Source organism: Lithobates pipiens, unplaced genomic scaffold, assembly GCF_037356315.1.
Source record: "Lithobates pipiens isolate NorthernLeopardFrog02 unplaced genomic scaffold, aLitPip1_a1.2 Scaffold_11, whole genome shotgun sequence".
In the NCBI taxonomy this organism is placed as follows: Eukaryota; Metazoa; Chordata; class Amphibia; order Anura; family Ranidae; genus Lithobates; species Lithobates pipiens.
The window spans coordinates 19,242,185-19,263,442 of record NW_027507696.1 but is presented as its reverse complement, the minus strand read 5'-3'; the positions used below and the strand labels follow the sequence as shown (position 1 = coordinate 19,263,442).

The following is a 21,258-nucleotide window of genomic DNA, read 5'->3' as shown; positions in this document are numbered from 1 at the left end:
GTCTCCACTACAAATGAGGCAGAGAACTCAGCCCTCCCGAATGGGGTAGTTAGCAAATTTTCCAGAAACGATGGTGGATCGGATCCCTCCGCACCCTCCGGCAGCCCCACAAATCGCAGGTTACAACGTCTGAGACGATTTTCCATATCGTCCTGTTTGCTCAGGACTGCACTGAGTTGGTGTTGTAGCCGCTCTGTTGTATTTTGTAGTGGCGAGATCTCATCCTCCACCCGACTAATGCGGGCCTCTGTCTTGGCTACGCGGTCCATGAGCTTCTGCATATCTTGGCGGATCAAGGACACATCGATCTTCACCTCCTCAATTTTGCAGGTTAAAGTGCTCTTGCAATCCGAAATTGCCTCCAACACACGAGGAGTGTCCTCCTCGGCCGAGAGCGCTGGGGAGGGCGAGTCGGCGCCATCTTCCCCCGGGGTCCCCCTCTCTTGGTGCTGGTATTTGGCCAGTTTAGAAGCTGTTTCAGTCGTTTTTTTTGGAGGGGACATACTTCCCGCTGGTACAGGGTGTTAGCTGACCTGATGAGTAGGCATACAAAGTAAGATTAGCCTCAGGATATGCTATGTTGGAGTTTAGGCAAGCGGAGTCCCCGATCAGCACTCCTCATACCATGCCAGTCCGGTCCAGGCCCCCCGCGCCAAAATTCATACCAGACCCTTCAGGTCTGATGCTCTCTTGCGCCCCCCCCCCTTTCCTGCTGCCTGCCAGGTTGCGTGCTCGGATAAGGGTCTGGTATGGATTTTTGGGGGGACCCCCACATTTTATTGATTTTTTAAAAAATTTTGGCGTGGGGTTTCCTCAAGGGTCTGGTACTGAATTTGAGGGGGGCCTCCACTCAATTTTTTTTTTTTTTTGGTTCGGGATTCCCCTTAATATTCATACCAGACCCAAAGGGCCTGGTAATGGACTGTGGGGGAATCCCATGCCGTTTTTTTCAATGACTTTTAAGTGTATTGCCGAGACCCGACAATTCATTATAGCTGCTAATAGTTTTAAATTACTTTTTTTTCCTTTAGAAATGTCATTTTGCTCTCGGACTGTTCTAAACACGGGAAACATGCGCCACTTTACAGGCATACTATAGGCACCCCCCAGGTATGAAATTTAAAGGAATGTTTCACTTTTATTGTTTCACTTTAAGCATTATTAAAATCACTGCTCCTGCAAAAACGTCAGTTTTTAAAACTTTTTTTGCATTGATAAATGTCCCCTGGGGCTGGACCCATGTCCCCAAACACTTTTTATGACAATATCATGCATATAATCCTTAAAAAGTAGCACTTTTGATTTCTCTCATAGACTTTTAACCACTTCCCACCCGGCCAATGCATATATACGGCCGGGTGGAAGCCGTCTACTCCTGACAGGCCGTTCAGGAACGTCCTTCAGGAGTAGCGGGATCGCGCGCGCGCGCGCTCGCGCAGCGGCGCGATCCCGATGTGCTCGTGTCACCCGGACACGGCACATCTCAGATCGGCAGGAGGGCTCTGTGATTGGCCCTCCTGATCACATGACGGCCGTGTCCAATCACGGCCGTCATGTGATGTAAACAAACAGCCGGTTGCTAGGCAATCGGCTCTCCTCTCCTCACACGGAAGTCACCGCTGAGGAGAGGAGAGCAGAACGCTGCAGCCGACTGATGATCAGTGAGTATGGGCTGCTTTTTACAGCCTTTTACTCACTGATCATCAGTGTAGTGTAAACACACAACACACCACACAGTACAAACACAGTCCCCACATATGTCCCCAAAACACACATGTCCCCAAAACATACATGTCCCCAAATAATAAAAACACATGTCCCTAATAATAAAAACATGTCCCCCACATATGTCCCACTAAAATCACATGTCCCAATGATTATCTGCACACATATGTACGTGATCACCTGCACACATATGTACATGATCATTTGCGTACATATGTCCGTGATCACACAAACCAATTATTATACACTTAACGGAATTTTTTTTACCAAAAACATGTAGCAGAATACATTTTGGCTTAAATTTATGACAAAATTTGATTTTATTGGATTTCTTTTCAAATAGAAAAAAGAAAATATTGTTTTTTTTCCAAATTTCCGCTATTTTTGCGCTTATATCGCAAAAAAAAAAAAAAACGGAGTCGTGAATAAATAACACCAAAATAAAGCTCTATTTGTGCGAACAAAATGATAACAATTTCATTTGGGTACAGTGTAGCATGACCGCGCAATTGTCACTGAAAGCGCTAGAGCGCTGAAAGCTGAAAATTGGGCTGGGAAGGAAGGGGGTGAAAGTGCCCTGTATTGTAGTGGTTAAAGAGGAAGTAAACCCTGATGGGTTTACTTCCTCTTTTATTCCCTGCAAAAGCAAAGCATAATGGACTACTATGCATCGCATAGTAGCCCATTATGTGTCACTTACCTGACACAGGAGCCAGCGAAGTCGCCGCTGTCCCCTGTAGTCCGCCGCATCCATCTTGCTGGTGGCGTCTCGCAGCTCCGCCGCTGTCATTCGGCGAAGCCGCGATGACGTCACTCCCGCGCATGCGCACGGGAGTCGACACGCGCGGCAGCTCCATTCTTGGAAATGCCGCGCTCAGTGCGCCTGCGCGCCGCTGTCTACGGCGCATGCGCCGTAGACAGCGGTGCCCGTTTTCGGGCAAATATCTCCTAAACCATATAGGTTTAGGAGATATTGCTTGGACCTACAGGTAAGCCTTAATCTAGGCTTACCTGTAGGTCAAAGTGGTTTGTAAGGGTTTACAACCACTTTAAAGGGCGTTCCGTGGCTTTCGAATTTGCTGCGAACACCCGATGTTCGAGTCAAACTTACGTTCGACTCGAACATCGGGCTCATCCCTACTGGAGAGATGGGTTGTTGCATTACAGAATATGTGTTACTATATATGCAGACTATGCATTATAACAATAATTCAAGAGGGTTAGGTTGGGGTTTAAGGCCTCATGCACACAGACATTTTTTTACAGCCGCTTTTTTGAGCATTTTTTGCAGCTTAAAAACGCCTTTCCATGTTAGTCTATGGCTTCATGCCCACCTAGGCATTTTTGACCTGCAAATGGCATAGGTGTTTTTAAGCTGTAAAAAAAACCCAGGACTAGTGCGTTCCGTGGCGCGGAGCTAGAGCTGTAAAAACGCGAATTGCGGAAAAACGCATATTTTCTTTGTTTTCTGAGTGCTATAGCCAAGAGATGTGTTTCTTTAAAAACGCTACTTAACGCTAATGCTAAAAACGTGCAAAAACGCCAATGCAAAGCGAGTTTTTAACGGGCATCGGAGCTAGCTTTGCAGCCAGTTTTTTAAAACGTCCGTGTGCATGAGCACTAAAGAAGTATTGCACTAAGCATTTACATTTACAATGTACACATAACATAATGAAATGTAATGTAATGTAATTTCCTAAAACAACCCTTACTAGTTAACTACTAACTTTACAATTGGAGTAATATGAGGAAGAATTCAGAAAAATTAGGAATTAGTTGACAAAAGTTTCTAGGGAAAATGCACAAACAAGAAATTACTATTGGTATTTGGTTGATAAAATTGTCGCTTTTGCATTTTAGCAGCCATTAAAGCGGTTCTGCACCTTTAAAAAAAATATTAAAAGCCAGCAGCTACAAATATTGCAGCTGCTGACTTTTAATAAATTCACACTTACCTGTCCCAGGGTCCAGCGATGTCGGCGGCAGATGACGAGCGATCGCTCGTCTCTCTGCTGCCCCCGCCGCCATCCTCTGTCAGGGAATCGAGAAGTGAAGCGTTGCGGCTTCACTGCCCGGTTCCCTACTGCGCATGCGTGAGCAGCGCTGCGTGTCTCTGCTGGTCCCCGCTGTGTCCTGGGAACTGTGTGTTTCCCAGAACACAACGGGGGGGGGGGGGGGGGGAAGGGGCATCTGCGGTGGTCTGTCCCGGAAGTGGGTGCAGATACCTGGATTATCCAGGTAACTGCACCCCCTCCCCCCTGAAAGGTGCCGATTGTGGCACCGGAGGGGGGGAGGGATCAGATGAGCGGAACTTCCACTTTAGGGTGGACAACCGCTTTAAAGCCTTAGAAACAGAAACAACATAGGTTATATTTTAGGATCCAAAACAACTTGGCTGTTAGACAATATTTGATAAAACTGGTCACCTGCACTTAATTCGTCAGCATAGTGAATATTTCTTGATCGTACAGTATAGGACACAGGTAGGCAGTACAGGCATATTCTTAGACAACTGGGTTATTTGTCGCTACCTTCAGGTGATTTGACCCTGGCAAACGGAATGGTAAGAACCCCTTAGGCGATGGATGTTCCTTTTTTCCTGTACTGATTTTTTATTTTTTTTTGGCACCAACTTGGCTACATACCAACCCTTCTGGCTCCTTATACAGCTTCCAGATCGTTACCCTAGGCCAGTGATGGCGAACCTTGGCACCCCAGATGTTTTGGAACTACATTTCCCATGATGCTCATGCACTCTGCAGTGCAGTTCAGCATCATGGGAAATGTAGTTCCAAAACATCTGGGGTGCTAAGGTTCGCCATCACTGCCCTAGGCTTACCACTGGGACAGCACGCAGACCCTGGAAGATACAGAGTGGACCTGTATATTCACTTCAGGTGTATATCTTCTGAAGCAAGTGAAGCAGGGGGTGCCGCATTGACCCTACATGTTCTACGTGTTCTTTTGCAGGTTGCTAAGCAAGGGCCCTGTTCCTTTTAAAAATCAACCCCTTTGTTTCCCATTGCCATTCCCTTCCTGCCTATATAGGGGGTACTGGGAATGACTATATATATATATATATATATATATATATATATACACACACACATACATACATACATATATTCTCACAAAAGTAAGTACAACTATCACGTACTTGATAGAAGAGCCTGATTGGTCGAGAAAGGCCCCCCTTACACCTCTGACTCGGGGCCACTGATAGTGTGGAGTCGCACGAGTGTCAAGAAGTCTTTGCCGGCAACAGGGCGGATGTCCTGGTAGGGCTGGTGAAGTCACTGGAAGGCTTCAGCAGGAAGACCGACAGGCAGGCAGCTGGTGCAGGTGGCAGCAACAGAGTGGCAGGGTCAGGCAGGCTGGGCTATACACGGCTAGGAGAATTGGATGCAGGGTACAGGCAGGATCGTAGTCAGGAGGCAAGCCAGGTCAAACAGCCGGAACAGTGGAACAGGAGCCGAGGAGAAGATAGGAGATTTGTCACAGGACAAGCCAAGATCGGTGCAGGTAGAGTTCAAGGGATGGTCAAGACAAGCCGGGTGGTTAACAGGAATCAAGATACGGGTTCTCAGGAAACAGACTCACTTGGCGCCAGCATCAATCACGGGTGCGCGCAAGTGTCGACGCGCACGAGTATGCACGACGGCTTCTGTTTGCGCGCCGGTTTGCGCATGCACACTTCTATGAGCCAAAGCCCGATTCCTATTAGCAACAGGAATGCGTGTTTTTCTGCGCCTCCGAGTTCTTCTAGGGAGACTAATCTGTCTGCTGGTAAGTGCATCCTGACATTGCCCCCTCCAATGGGCAGCCTCCAGATGCCCAACTGGGCTAGTTTTCTGGATGGCTTTGACGGAAGGCTTGGAGAAGTCTCTTGGCATGAATGTTGCCCTGCAGTTCCCAAGAATTTTCCTCTGGTCCATACCCCTTGCATTTGACCAAGTACTGGACTTGATTCCATTTCTTCCTATAGTCCATGATCGCCTCTACTTCGCTGTTTACCATTACAGATTCAGGGGCACCACTATTCCATTCAGGAAATGGGTCCGGATATGCAGGCTTCAGAAGGGCTATGTGGAAGAGTGGGTGAATTCTAAAAGAATCTGGAAGTGCCAACTCATAGGCCACGTTGTTGATCCTCTTCTTCACCCTGAACGGTCCCACAAATTTAGGACCCAATTTTTTTTTAGAGGGGCAGGCTAACTTTAGATTAGTTGCAGCTAACCATACCTGATCACCAGGTTCTAGGATCACATCTCTCCGTTTCTTTTTGTCAAAAGACTTCTCATAGTCTTCCTGGGCTTTGGCAACAGCTGATTGTTGGATTGTAACAAATTCATTGTGTTTTGGACTGCTGAAATAAGATATTCTGGGGCTGTGGTGGTCAGGAATGAAGGGTGGAACCCGTAGTTGGCAAAGAATGGGGATTGGTTGAGTTATTGTATGCGAACTCTGCTAGTATGCTAGTAAGCACCACCCCATCATTCTGCAAGAAGTAAGAAAAACAGCGTAAATATGGTTCCAGCGTTTGATTGGTCTTTTCAGTTTGACCATTGGTCTGTGGGTGGTATGCTGAGGACAAAGACAGCTCAATCTTCAGGGTTTCACACAAGGCTCTCCAAAATCTAGAAGTGAACTGAACCCCACGGTCTAACACAATGTTCATAGGAAGTCCATGCAGTCTCATGATTTCTTTAATAAAAATCTGTGCTGTCTCTGAAGCTGATGGGTAGGAAGTGTGCCATTTTTGAAAAACGGTCTACAACCACAAAGATTGTAGAGTGACCTTCAGAAGGGGGAAGTTCAGCGATAAAATCTATTGAAATCATTTGCCAAGGTCTATTCGGGATTGGCAAGGGTCTCAGCAGACCCCGGGACTTAGTTCTGCTAGTCTTGTTTCTGACACAGTTAGGGTAAGTTTCTATGTACCTTTTGCAATCTTCAGGGCCACCAATAGTTATGTTGTAAAAGTTCAGCCATTTTATGGAATCCAAAGTGTCCTGCAAGGGCATGATCGTGGCAGAGCCTCGCAAAGTTTTGGGTACAAAGATCTTATCATTGTGCTATAATAGTCCATCCTTTGCTTGTAGTATCATCCCAGAAGAAGACAATATACCAATAGAGGCTTGCTTAATCTGAGACAAGAAATCTCCTTGTAACAAGAGGAAGTTCCCAGGGGAAAGAATAGTATCTGGCGGGGTTCTTCTGACACACCAAACATGCGAGACAGAGCATCCGGCTTTGTATTTTTTGACCCTAGCCTGTAGGTGATGTGGAAGACAAATCTCATGAAGAATAGTGCCCATCTGGCCTGTCGTGGTTTCAGGCATCTTGCTGCTTGCAAATACTCCAGGTTACGGTGGTCAGTATATATCAAGATTGGATGGGATGCCCCTTCCAGCAAATATTTCCACTCTTCCAGAGCAGCCTTAATCGCCAGAAGCTTACGGTCTCCCCCGTCATAATTTTTCTCTGCCGGTGACAACTTGCGGGAAAAGAAGGCCACAGGATGTAGTAAGGCCTTGGCCCCGTGATGTTGAGACAGAACTGCCCCCACTGCCATCTCTGAGGTGTCTCTAAGACAAATGGTAGAGCAGGGCCTGGATGCCGGAGTATAAGTGCAGCTGTAAAAAGTCTCTTCAGAGTCTCAAATGCATATTGTGATTCGGAAGACCACTGGAATCATTGGGATTGTCTTGTCAGTTGGGTATTGGAGGAAATTATTGCAGAGAATCCCTTGATAAACTTCCTATAGAAATTTGCGAATCCTATAAACCTTTGCACTCCTTTTTTGTCTGTGGGAGCTGGTCAATCCAGGATGGCAGAGACCTTCTGGGGGTCCATCTTGATGCCGTCTGTGGATAGGATAAGGCCCAGGAACTGAATACTTGAGCACTCAAACTCACATTTTTCAGGTTTTGCAAATAACCCATACTGAGTCAGGCCAAAACATTTATTTATTTTTTTATTTTTTTTTCATAGTAATTTTTATTGTTTTCAAAAGTTATTAAAAAGAAAAACATACAAAACAATGCATTTTTTGTTTACAGCAAATATTATTACATGCGACTTTATATACTTTACTATCCATTCCCTACCCCCCCCCCCCCATATAAAATGCATATTTACAATGTACACACTGATCTTTAATTTCCAACACTTATCATATTCTTATTTTCTCTCTTTTACTACTAGTTTTAAATGGGCTCTGTATGCTACGCATAATCCATCACTCACGAGGGGGCGTTCATCCTTTGCAGCCAGGGTTTCCACATCTTAACAAACTTACTATAGTTGCCTTGTCTAGTTAGGGTTACTTTTATCGTCCATACTAACATATTAATGGTTCTACCCCATTCTTCCAGAGTCGGGGGGTTCCGTGATTACCAGTTCTGTGCAATTAATTTCCTTGCCTGGTATAGGCATCTCACAATCACTGTTGTAGTACCTACCACCCCAATATCTTTTTCTATATAGCCCAAGACGCATACTCTAGGTTCCAATTTTAGCGTGACCCTAAACGTTCCCTTAGTGACTTTACGATGTTTTCCTCCCCTTCCCTACCCCTCTCTCCCATATTATATTCCTCCCCCCCCTAAATGAACCCCCTCCCCTTAAGCCTACCTAGACTAGCCCAGGGGGCATTGTTTGTGACCAATTCTTTCATTTCGTTCCCACCCCACCCTTTCACCATAACCCTGTGTATGTGTAACTTAATTTCAGTTTCATGCTTTTTCCATACTTGTCGCCCCCCAACCCATCAGAATGTTGCCAAAAAGGAAACTGTTATACCCAAAACCCACCAAACTTTAATTTGTGAATTACCCCTAACACCCCCCCCCCCCAGCTCCTCCCTTTACTTCAAAAATAAATATAAAAAAATACATATTTCCAACCTTAACTAAAATTGTTTAGCCATGGCCTATAACCCTATAAGTTCTTTTTGTTGTCTTCCAGCCATTTTGTTACCCCTGCGACCGAATCGAAAAAATAAGTTGTGCCTAAGGCCATTATATGTAGGCATGCTGGATAAAGTAATGCGTATGTGATTTTATGGCTCCGTAGGCTAGGCTTAATTTCTGTAAATTCCACCCTGCGCTTTTCTAAGTCCGGTGAATAATCTGGGTATAATGAAATCCTGGCTCCATTGTATAAAATGTCCCCCATTTCTCTGGCTTTTTGCATCAGTGCCACCTTATCCTTGTAATTAAGCATTTTCTAAATTACTGATCTGGGGTGTCCTCCTGGTGATGGTACTCTAGAGGGCACTCTATGGGCTCTCTCGAACACAAACAGATGTGAAAATATCTCTGCCCCAAAGCCATTTTTACATAAACTCTATAGGGTGGGTGCCCTCGCTCCGCTCCGGGAGACCCACGACCCTCACATTATTCCTACGGAGCCTATTTTCCATTTTGTCCATTTTAACTTCATACAAGCTCAATTGCTCTTGCATAGTTTTAAACTCCTGCTTCATTGGGTATAGGCTATCCTCCACCTGGCTTAACCTCTCCTCCAATGTAGTTGTCCTCTCCACCATTTTTTGTAGTTCTTGACTCATTAAAGATAGCTCTTCCTTAATGTCTTTTAATTGATCACACAAGCTACTTAAAGTGAATGTAAACCCAATGTCATGCTTTCTAAACTACTGCCATAGGGGTTATCTATAAGGATATACATGCCTCCTGCATGTATCTTTTCCTGTCAAATATCCCCCCTCTGTCTGCTATGAGACCCAAAAAATTGCAGATTCTGTGGGTGGGTCTGTTGTCTGGAGCTTGGTGGGTGGAGTCGTGCTGTCAGTAGATTCCCCACCCACCTCCAACTCCCCTTGTCAATATGCATATTCTCCTGTGTATTTCTTACACTGAACTTCTGCTATGATCTCTAACATCCAGTGAAAAGACAGGAAAGTAACCACATGACTTCAGCATGCCAAATCATGCTGAGGTGGGGAACATCCAATTCTGGCAGAGCAGCAGAAGAAAGGAGTGGGGGGGAATTAAAAAAATAATGCTTGTCTCTTAGGCTAGTCCACGAGATATGTACATCACCTGTCACTCATAGCAAGGGGGAGGATTTGACAAAGTTTTTTGTCAAGATTTATCTCACTGAACAATAAAAGAGGATTGCTCAGAGATGGAATAACTCTTTGTGGCAAGACTGGGCTCAGATGATAGGAAATCTTATACTCTACATTTCGACATCAAAAAAAAAACAAAAAACTTTTTTTCCACTTTAATGATCCTTTACAAGCGTTAACTGCGCACAGTACATATTTTAATGTTGGTTCAACTTCAGCTAGTACGCTTAAGGCGGGAACAGTTTCAACCACATTTCCTGGGGTATCCCCCTCTGGGGCTTTTTTACTTACAGTTTTTCTAGTGGATGATGCCACCAACATTTGGCCCTGGCTCTTTCTGTCCTCAGGACCTCCTGTCTGAGATTTCACTTGAGTTTGCTGATTGCTTTTTTTTTGTGTAAGAGTAAGTGCGTACCTCTCCAGTTTGGCCGCCACTGCTACCGCCTGGTTCCCCTTCTCCTTTGCTGAGCGTGTGTTTTGGGAGCTTGGGTTCTCCTGATGCGACTGTTCCTTCCCCTTTTTTCTTGTCATGGCAAAGTGTAAGGGGGTGCTGAGCGCTATTGAGCGGGAGAGAGTTGCGAGGCAGTTCATATCCCCGCTTACAAGGGTCTATTGTCAGGCACCGGTCCCCAATCTTTAGTTACACCATCTGGCCCCGCCGGAATGCAGAGAACCCGCTCCTAGGGTGATTAAGCTCTGTATACAGCAGACTGCACGCGTCCCGCCGCCTCTCACCTCTCGTGGGATCTCAGAGGGTTGCCAGGGCTACCAGGATCACAGCGAGAGCCGCTCTTGTCTTGCTGAAGCGGGGCGGTCAAAGCATGCGACAGGTAATAAGGGGGAATTGAAGCAGGTCAGTCAGTTACAAGCATGGTGGCAGCGGGAACCAAGTCACGCTGTTCTTAGGTTGGATAGGATAACCACAGGAGTGAAGCTTTGAGAGACCTCACATACCTCCACTCACTCCGACATCCGGTCGGGCCAAAACATTTCTGATGCGTCCCCGATGAGCCTCTAAGGAATTAGAAAAGATTCAAATATCATCTAGATACACACTAACAAACAAATCTAAATAGTGCCGGAAGACATCATTAATAAAGTGCTGGATTATTGCTGGGGCGTTGCAAAGCCCGAAGGGCATTACTAAATATTCAAAATGTCCAGATCGGATACGAAAAGCCATTTTCCATTCGTCACGTTCACAAATACGTACCAAGTTGTATGCCCCATGTAAGTCTAATTTTGTGAAGATGATGGCAGAACTGAGTCTCTGAAACATTTCTGGCACCAAAGGTAAGGGATAGCGATTCTTAATCGTTATTTTATTGAGGCCCCGGTAATCCACACACGGGCGAAGGGAATGGTTCTTCTTTTCGACAAAGAAAATTCCAGCTCCAGCTGGGGACGTGGAGGGACGGATAAACCCCTTTCTCAGGCTGTCATCAATGTACTCTTTCAAGGCGGTGAGCTCAGGTTCTGTCAAAGGAAAGATTCGCCCAAATGGTGTTTCGGCCCCAGGGAGGAGCTCGATGGGGCAATTGTATGGCCTATGTGGAGGGAGAGTCTCTGCTCCTTTCTTACTAAATATATCAGAAATGTCTCGGTATGGTGCAGGAATAGAAGAACAAATTTCCGCATCAGAGTCCATGCACAGTAGAGGGGACGGATGAGTGGATGGCTTGGAGAAGCAATGTTGCTGACAATAGAAAGAGAGGAACTTGATCTTTCCTGAATCCCAATGAATGCAGGGGTTGTGCGCCTGGAGCTATGGCTTACCCAAATGATGGGAAATAAGGGTTAAGCTATGGCATCTAGACATAGCAGCTCTCTGTGAGTCCCGGAAATGGTTGCAAGTAACGGAACAGTCTCTTGGGTAACAGGACCAGATCTAATACGTGATCCATCTGCCAAATTAATTGAAAGACTATGAGATTTAGGTTACAAAGGGACCTTATGTTGTAGAGCAAAGTTAAAGTCGATAAAACCGCTGCAAGCCCCTGAATCCACAATAGCGGGTACTAAGATGACTTTCTCTGGAACTTGCAGTACAATCTGGATGGTCAGGTGAGAAGGCTTGCGAGGCAGCAGGGACTGGCTGGTAGAAGAGAGGTTCAGGCATCTGTGAGTCTTGGCTGGGCAGGACCTTACATAATGGCCACCTTTTCCGCAGTACAGACACAGGTGATTCAGTTGGCAGTACTAGCGTTCCTCTGGAGAAAGGGATAGGCGAGGCATGCCGAGCTGTGCTGCACTTAGTAGACTGGGGACTTGTGGCACCACCCTGAAGGCTGGAGCTGTCCGGCCGATCTCTCAGCCCTGCGTTCTCTCAAACATCTGTCAATCTGCATTGTCAGGTTAATCAGTGTTTCTAAGGAGTCAGGTACCCCTACACAAGAGTTGGCTGTATGTACAGGAGAGGAGTGTGGAGGGTATGACAGTTGGCAGTATGGAGAGGAGTGTGGAGGGTATCACAGTGGGCAGTATGTACAGAAGAGGAATGTGGAGGGTATGACAGTGAGCAGTATGCACAGGAGAGGAGTGTAGATGGTATGACAGTGGGCAGTATGTATAGGAAAGGAGTGTGTAGGGTATGACAGTGGGGAGTATGTTCAGGAAAGGAGTGTGGAGGGTATAACCGTGGGCAGTATGTACAGGAAAGGAGTGTGGAGGGTATGACAGTGACCAGTATGTACAGGAGAGGAGTGTGGAGGGTATGACAGTGGGCACTATGTACAGGTGAGAAGGATGTAGGAATCTGGGAAGGAAAAATGTAAAGGTTTGTGGAAGAATGTTTAGGAACTGTGTAGTGGTTAAGCGGGCCATACATGGATTGAAATTAAGCCAATTAAGTAGAGTTGATCTATGTATGGGCTAGCTGGTTGTACACAAGTCAATCTATTATTTGACTTGAGCACAACCAGCCTGTCAGGTTTTTCCCAAAACAGTCAGTGCTACCGGCTATAGATCATTGTATTCTATGGGTTTGGGAAGGCTCCCCACAGGCAGAACACAATAACACTGCAGGATTGATTCCCCCATCCATAGGTCAGCAGGTTAGAAGGTGTGTGGGGACAGGCTGGGGAGAGAGCTCTGTCAGCAGGGGGTGTGAGGTGGCCATGGAGGGATATCAATCAGCGGGTCGAGGGGAGTAACTGGGAGTGATATCTTTGGGAGTAGGGTCTGTCATCTGCAGGTTAGGAAATGGTCACCTGTGATTTAAGTTGAAGGGAGGTGGCTAACATGGAAAGTGGCTGGGGAGTGACCTGGTTGGTGGTGAGTGTGAAATGGATGATGTGTTTCAAGTTTCCTTCACATTTGCAGTAATGCTTACTGCCCTCTGAAAAGTGATCTGTGGTGTATTGCTTTTCAACGAGTGGTATAGCAGCAGCTGACAGGCGTTCATGAGGTGCTACTGCCGCCTCATTTTTTTATTTTATTTTTACATTGCTGAATTGCAGTTTTACATTGTTGGACTATGCTGCTACTGCGAGCGAGTTTGACAGGCTGTGCTACCTGTCAAACTCTGCAGACTCCAAGCTGTCCTTTGAAGGAGAGGCACTGTGAGTGTGCCAGCTTGTCTTTAAACTGGCCACTCTCTATGTAACTTCTGACAGGCTGCTCATAGGAGCCCCGTATCTCTATTTTTTTTTTAAATGGGCCTATCTTAAGGTAAAGGGTCCGGAGCTACAGTTCCAATAGTCCCTATGTTAATCCGGCCCTGGCCACCATTATTTTCCAGCATTGTTTTCCAGCAGTCCTCTTCCACTTCTCCATGAGAACATCACTGAGCAGGTGGATGTTAGAGACCTTGTGCTCTTCCACCTTCCGTTTGAGGATGCTCAATTGGGTTTAGGTCTGGAGAGATGCTTGGCCGGTCCATCACCTTTACCCTCAGCTTCTTTAACAAGGCAGTGGTCATCTTGGAGGTGTGTTTGGGGTTGTTATGTTGTAATACTGCTCTGCGGCCCAGTTTCCATTTTGCAGATATGTAAGGCTGCCACATGGTCCTCTGTTCACACGTTTGCTAAGTTTTAACAGGTAGATGTTTAAGCCTCTACTGACGCTTACTTCAGCCATAAGGTGCTATAAGCAGCTGCCTAGTTGGGGTCTTATAGCCGTGTTTGTTTTGTGTGTGGGCAGATAATTTGCTGTGTTGACCTATTTTTTTTCCATTGCTATTGGATGTTCCCATTGCCTAAGAATATGCGTGTCCTGTACTGTATGCCCCCCCCCCCCCCATCTCTGGTTATCATTATTGCTTGATGAGAACTGTCACTGGGAGGGGTTATATGGGAGCCTTTACAGTTCTGTTTGCCAGTGTCCAATTACTTGAAGGTAAGCACATATAATCCAGTTGGCTAAGAATATGCCTGTGTCCTATATTGTACTCCAAGAAATGGATTTCACAGGTAAGTCAAAATCCCTTTTTCCCAAGGTCCATTGTTACAGTCATCTGACCAATCCTAGTGGCAAAACACATATACTGGTGTCGCTAATGATGGGGCTTGCATAACAAAAAAAATATTTAGATGTAATAATTAGCAGAGTTTTGCTACAATATAACGTGGTGCATTGTAGGAACACTGTTCCATTCTTTCACAGCCTACCAGCACAAACAACATCTGCATCGAATTTCTCCTATAATGGCCAGAGGTCTGATGTATCTGGAAGCACCCTACTAACACCTACAGACAGAACTTTTCGATTAAGCACAGGTAAAGTAAATAGATAAGCAGTCTTTTTTTTTGTTCTGTATATTTACAAAAAAGAAACATTTACCATGTTTATATCTAGCCAAAACCCTATCAAGTTTCTTTCTTAGGTGCCAGTATCCTCTGCGGAAGATTTCCCTTCATTTCCTGCCCTGGAAAGTAAAACAAGAAGTGAGAAAAAATCTCTCCAAGCGAGATACACACACACACACAGGTTGATTCTGCCCCCTGCTTAACCCCCACAATGTTATCTATAAATTTGAGTCCCACCCTAGCGGGGGTGCTCCAGAAGTAGACACTCCTACTCCAGGTGGGCTCATGTAATGTCATGAAGGTAGTCATATAAGGTAAATTAAGGTAAGTATTGATAATCAATTTACTGTTTTTCCTTACAACTCCATGGCATCACACATGGGATATACAGTGGTGTGAAAAAGTGTTTGCCCCCTTCCTCATTTCCTGTTCCTTTGCATGTTTGTCAGACTTAAGTGTTTCGGAACATCAAACCAATTTAAACAATAGTCAAGGACAACACAAGTAAACACAAAATGCAATTTGTAAATGAAGGTGTTTATTATTAAAGGTGAAAAAAAATCCAAACCATCATGGCCCTGTGTGAAAAAGTGATTGCCCCCCTTGTTAAAACATACTAAAACTGTGGTTGTCCACACCTGAGTTCAATTTCTCTAGCCACACCCAGGCCTGATTATTGCCACACCTGTTCACAATCAAGGCATCACTTAAATAGGAGCTGCTTGACACAGTAAGGTCCACCAGAAGATCCTTAAAAGCTACACATCATGCCGAGACCCAAAGAAATTCAGGAACAATTGAGAAAGAAAGTAATTGAGATCTATCAGTCTGGAAAGGGTTATAAAGCCATTTCCAAAGCTTTGGGAATCCAGCGAACCACAGTGAGAGCCATTATCCACAAATGGCAAAGACATGGAACAGTGGTGAACCTTTCCAGGAGTGGCCGGCCGCCCAAAATTACCCCAAGAGCGGAGCGACGACTCATCCAAGAGGTCACAAAAGACCCCACAACAACGTCCAAGGAACTGCAGGCCTCACTTGCCTCAGTTAAGGTCAGCGTTCATGCCTCCACCATCAGGAAAAGACTGGGCAAAAATGGCCTGCATGGCAGAGTTCCAAGGAGAAAACCACTGCTGAGCAAAAAGAACATCAAAGCTCGTCTCAATTTCTCCACAACACATCTTGATGATCCCCAAGACTTTTGGGACAACATTCTGTGGACCGATGAGACAAAAGTGGAACTCTTTGGAAGGTGTGTGTCCAAGTATATCTGGCGTAGAAGGAACACTGCATTTCATAAAAAGAACATTATACCAACAGTAAAATATGGTGGTGGTAGTGTGATGGTCTGGGGCTGTTTTGCTGCTTCAGGACCTGGAAGACTTGCCGTGATAAAAGGAACTATGAATTCTGCTGTCTACCAAGAGATCCTGAAGGAGAATGTCCGACCATCTGTTCGTGTACTCAAGCTGAAACGAACTTGGGTTCTGCAGCAGGACAATGATCCTAAACACACCAGCAAGTCCACCACCGAATGGCTGAAGGAAAACAAAATGAAGACTTTGGAGTGGCCTAGCCAAAGTCCTGACCTGAATCCTATTGAGATGTTGTGGTATGACCTTAAAAAGGCCGTTCATGCTCGAAAACCCTCTAATGTAACTGAATTAGAACAATTCTGCAAAGATGAGTGGGCCAAAATTCCTCCAGGACGCTGTAAAAGCCTCATTGCACGTTATCGCAAACGCTTGGTTGCAGTTGTTGCTGCTAAGGGTGGCCCAACCAGTTATTAGGTTTAGGGGGCAATCACTTTTTCACACAGGGCCATGATGGTTTGGATTTTTTTTCACCTTTAATAATAAACACCTTCATTTACAAATTGCATTTTGTGTTTACTTGTGTTGTCCTTGACTATTGTTTAAATTGGTTTGATGTTCCGAAACACTTAAGTGTGACAAACATGCAAAGGAACAGGAAATGAGGAAGGGGGCAAACACTTTTTCACACCACTGTAACTACCTGAAACTAGGAGGAATGCAAACAAAAAAATTGAATCTTTCAAGGAGTAATAGACAATATGTTTTGATCAAAACCACTGTAGTGAATGTAAAACAAATATTAACCACTTGACCACTGGGCACTTAAACACCCTTAATAACCAGACCAATTTTCAGCTTTCGGTGCTCTCGCATTTTGAATGACAATTACTCAGTCATGCAACACTGGACCTATATGAAATTTTTGTCCTTTTTTTCACACAAATAGAGCTTTCTTTTGGTGGTATTTAATCACCGCTGGGTTTTTTTTTTTTTGTGCTATAAAAGTAAAAATACCGAAAATTCTGTAAAAAAACGAATTTTTCTTTGTTTCTGTTAGAAAATTTAGCAGATTAGTAATTTTTTCTTCATAAATTTTGGCCAAAATTTATACTACTACATATCTTTGGTAAAAATAAGTACAAATTGGTGGATATTATTTGGTCTTTGTGAAAGTTATAGAGTCCACAAGCTATGGTGCCAATATCTGAAAATTGATCACACCTGAAGGACTGACGGCCTATTTCAATTCTTGAGACCCTAACATGCCAGAAAAGTACAAATACCCCCCAAATGACCCCTTTTTGGAAAGAAGACATTCCAAGGTATTTAGTAAGAGGCATGATGAGTTTTTTGAAGTTGTCATTTTTTCCCACAATTCTTTGCAAAATCAAGATTCTTTTTACTTTTTTTTTTTTTTTTCACAAAATTGTCATATTATCAGGTTATTTCTCACACACAGCATATGCATACCACAAATTACACCCCAAAACACATTCTTCTATTACTCCCGAGTATGGTGATACCACATGTGTGAGACTTTTACACAGCGTGGCCACATACAGAGGCCCAACATGCATGGAGCGCCATCAGGTGTTCTGGAGCACCCAGGACAATTCTGACATTTCTCTCCTACATGTAAAAATCATAATTTATTTGCTAGAAAATTACATAGAACTCCAAAACATTATATATGTTTTTTTAGCAAACACCCTGGAGAATACAATGGTGGTCTTTGCAACTTTTTATCTCGCACGGTATTTGCGCAGTAATTTTTCGAATGCTTTTTTTTGGAAAAAAAACTGTTTTGTGCTTAAAAAAAAAAAAAACACAGTAAAGTTAGCCCAATTTTTGCATAATGTGAAAGATGAAGTTACGCTGAGTAAATAGATACCTAATATGTCACTCTTCAAAATTGCACACGCTCGTGGAATGGCGGCAAACGTCGCTACTTAAAAATCCCCATAGGCGACGATTTACATTTTTTTTACTGGTTATATGTTTTGAGTTACAGAGGAGGTCTAGGGCTAGAATTATTTCTCTCGCTCTAACGTTCGCAGCGATACCTCACATGTGTGGTTTGAACACCGTTTTCATATGTGGGCGGGACTTACGCATGCGTTCGCTTCTGCATGCGAGCACATGGGGACAGGGGCGCTTTAAAAAAAACATTTTTTTTTATTGTTCATTTTACTTTATTTATTTTAGTTTGACATTTTTTTCCCCAAAAATAATTTTTTTGATCACTTTTATTCCTATTACAAGGAATGTAAACATCCCTTGTAATAGGAATATGGCATGACAGGTCCTCTTTACAGTGAGATGTGGGGTCAATAAGACCCACATCTCACCTCTAAGCTGGGAAGCCTGAAAAAAAAAAAGATTCTGGCTTTGATCGTATTAGCGATTCGGTAGAAGCACCGGAGGGCGGAGGGCGGCGGGAGATGTCTATGGCTGGGTATTGCAGGGTATCACCGACTATGGCTGGGTATCTCAGAGCATGGTGTTGCAGAGTACTGCGTTGCAGAGCATTGCAGGGTATTGGCGGGTGTTGCAGAGCATTGCAGAGTGTTGCAGGGTATTGGCGGGTGTTGCAGAGCATTGCAGAGTGTTGCAGGGTATCGGCGGGGGTTGCAGAGCATTGCAGAGTGTTGCAGGGTATCGGCGGGGGTTGCAGAGCATTGCAGAGTGTTGCAGGGTATCGGCGGGGGTTGCAGAGCATTGCAGAGTGTTGCAGGGTATTGGCGGGTGTTGCAGAGTGTTGCAGGGTATTGCAGAGCGTTGCGGAGTGTTGCAGGGCATTGCGGAGTGTTGCAGGGCATTGCGGAGTGTTGCAGGGCATTGCGGAGTGTTGCAGGGCATTGCGGAGTGTTGCAGGGCAATGCAGAGTGTTGCAGGGCAATGCAGAGTGTTGCAGGGCATTGCAGAGTGTTGCAGGGCATTGCAGAGTATTTGCAGGGAATTGCAGAGTATTTGCAGGGAATTGCAGAGTAATGCAGAGTATTTTCAGGGAATTGCAGAGTAATGCAGAGTATTTGCAGGGAATTGCAGAGTGTTGCAGGGCATTGCAGAGTATTTGCAGGGAATTGCAGAGTATTTGCAGGGAATTGCAGAGTAATGCAGAGTATTTGCAGGGAATTGCAGAGTAATGCAGAGTATTTGCAGGGATTTGAGGGGTTAATTTTCGGTGAGCAGCGATGTGGGCACTGCAGATGCAGCCCACATCGCTGCTGACACCGATCTCTTCCCCCTCCGCTGTACCGATCGGTACAGAGAGGGGGAGGGAGGAACCGGCGTCATAACATGACGCCGGCTTGTTTACAAGTGATCGCTCCGTCATTTGACGGAGCGATCACGTGGTAAACGGCCGCGATGAGCGGCCGTTTACCGTGATTCGTGATGCGCCGGGTCCACTGGACCCAGCGGTCACGGATGCTCTCGTGTGCGCGCCCCAGGGGGCGCGCGAGAGCAGAATTCTGGGAGGCCGTTAATTAACGGCCTCTTAGAGTTAAACAACCGCCCTGATGCCGTTAATCGGCAATGGGCGGTTGTTAAGTGGTTAATATTTATTGGAAGCAGCAGATAACGCTCTTTGTTCTAATTTGACTGTGGTGAGTGCAACCTTTTAACCACTTTCAGACCGGACCATTTTGCTGGTAAATGACCAGAGGTCTTTTTACAATTTGGCACTGCGCTGCTTTAATTGGTAATTGCGCGGTCATGCAATGTTGTACCCAAACAAAATTTGCGTCCTTTTCTTCCCACAAATAGAGCTTTCTTTTGATGGTATTTGATTGCCTCTGCGATTTTTATTTTTTGCGATATAAATGGAAAAAGACCGCAAATTTTGAAAAAAAATGATATTTTCTACTTTTTGTTATTAGAAAAATCCAATAAATTCAATTTTAGTCATACATTTAGGCCAAAATGTATTCAGCCACATGTCTTTGGTAAAAAAAAAGTCAATAACTGTATATTTATTGGTTTGCGCAAAAGTTGTCACATCTACAAACTAAGGTATGTTTTCTGGAATTTACACCGCTTTTAGTTTACGACTGCCTATCTCAGTTCTTGAGGTGCTAAAATGGCAGGGCAGTACAAAACCCCCCCAAATGACCCCATTTTGGAAAGTAGACCCCCTAAGGAAATTGATAAGTGGCATGTTGAGCCCATCGAATATTTTATTTTTTTGCCTCAAGCGATTGAATAATGACAAAAAAATTATTTTTTTTTATTTTTTTTTCACAAAGTTGTCACTAAATGATATATTGCTCACACATGCCATGGGCATATGTGAAATGACACCCCAAAATAAATTCTGCTGCTTCTCCTGAGTACGGAGATACCACATGTGTGGGATTTTTTGGGAGCCTAGCCGCGTACGGGGCCCCGAAAGCCAAGAACCGCCTTCAGGTTTTCTAAGGGCGTAAATATTTGACTTCACTCCTCACTACCTATTACAGTTTTGAAGGCCATAAAATGCCAAGATGGCACAAAATCCCCACAAATGACCCCATTTTAGAAAGTAGACACCCCAAGCTATTTGCTGAGAGGCATGTTGAGTCCATGGAATATTTTATATTTTGCCACAAGTTGCGGGAAAATTACAAACTTTTTATTTTATTTATTTTTTTCACAAAGTTGTCACTAAATGATATATTGCTCACGCATGCCATGGGCATATGTGAAATGACACCCCAAAATAAATTCTGCTGCTTCTCCTGAGTACGGGGATACCACATATGTGGGACTTTTTGGGAGCCTAGCTGCGTACGGGGCCCCGAAAACCAAGCACCGCCTTCAGGCTTTCTAAGGGCGTTACAGTTTTGAAGGCCATAAAATGCCAAGATGGCACAAACCCCCCCCCAAATGACCCCATTTTGGAAAGTAGACACCCCTAAATTTAGGGGTACACTAGTGAGACTAGGTAATAAATGGCGGGTGCCCTGAAACTATAAAAAAATAACTAACCAACCAGCGTCACCTGTAACAGTTATATGGTGATCACTGGTAAAAGGGTTAACTAGGGGGGCAATCAGGGGGCTTTATGCGGTAGTATATGGGGGTCCCTGGCGCTATAAAAAGTTGCGGCGAACCTAAATACCTACCTGCCTAACTAGCGTCACCTGTGACACTAATACAGCGATCAGAAAAATGATCGCTTATTAGGCTGGGTTCACACTGGAGCGATGCGGGAACGCCACAAATCCGCGGCGGGTTCCCGCATCGCATGCCTCCCGGCGGCAGTTCACACTGCCCTATGCGAATTGCTGGGAGTGTCAGTGAAATGTTAATGACACCCCCAGATCAGTTTGCATATCGCAGTGCGATCTGCAAACTCGGATCGCATGGTGTGAACACCCATGCGATCCGATTCTGC

The 21,258-nt window shown here is 44.8% G+C and overlaps 1 protein-coding gene across 1 annotated transcript in view; it reads left to right on the top strand.

Moving 5' to 3' along the window:
- Positions 1-21,258, top strand: part of RNF212B (ring finger protein 212B) — a 198,259-nt gene that overhangs the window by 146,708 nt on the left and 30,293 nt on the right. The window contains exon 12 of the mRNA XM_077469396.1: positions 14,423-14,535. Within this exon, the coding sequence (XP_077325522.1) occupies positions 14,423-14,535 (113 nt within the window). The remainder of the gene's footprint in view (positions 1-14,422; positions 14,536-21,258) is intronic.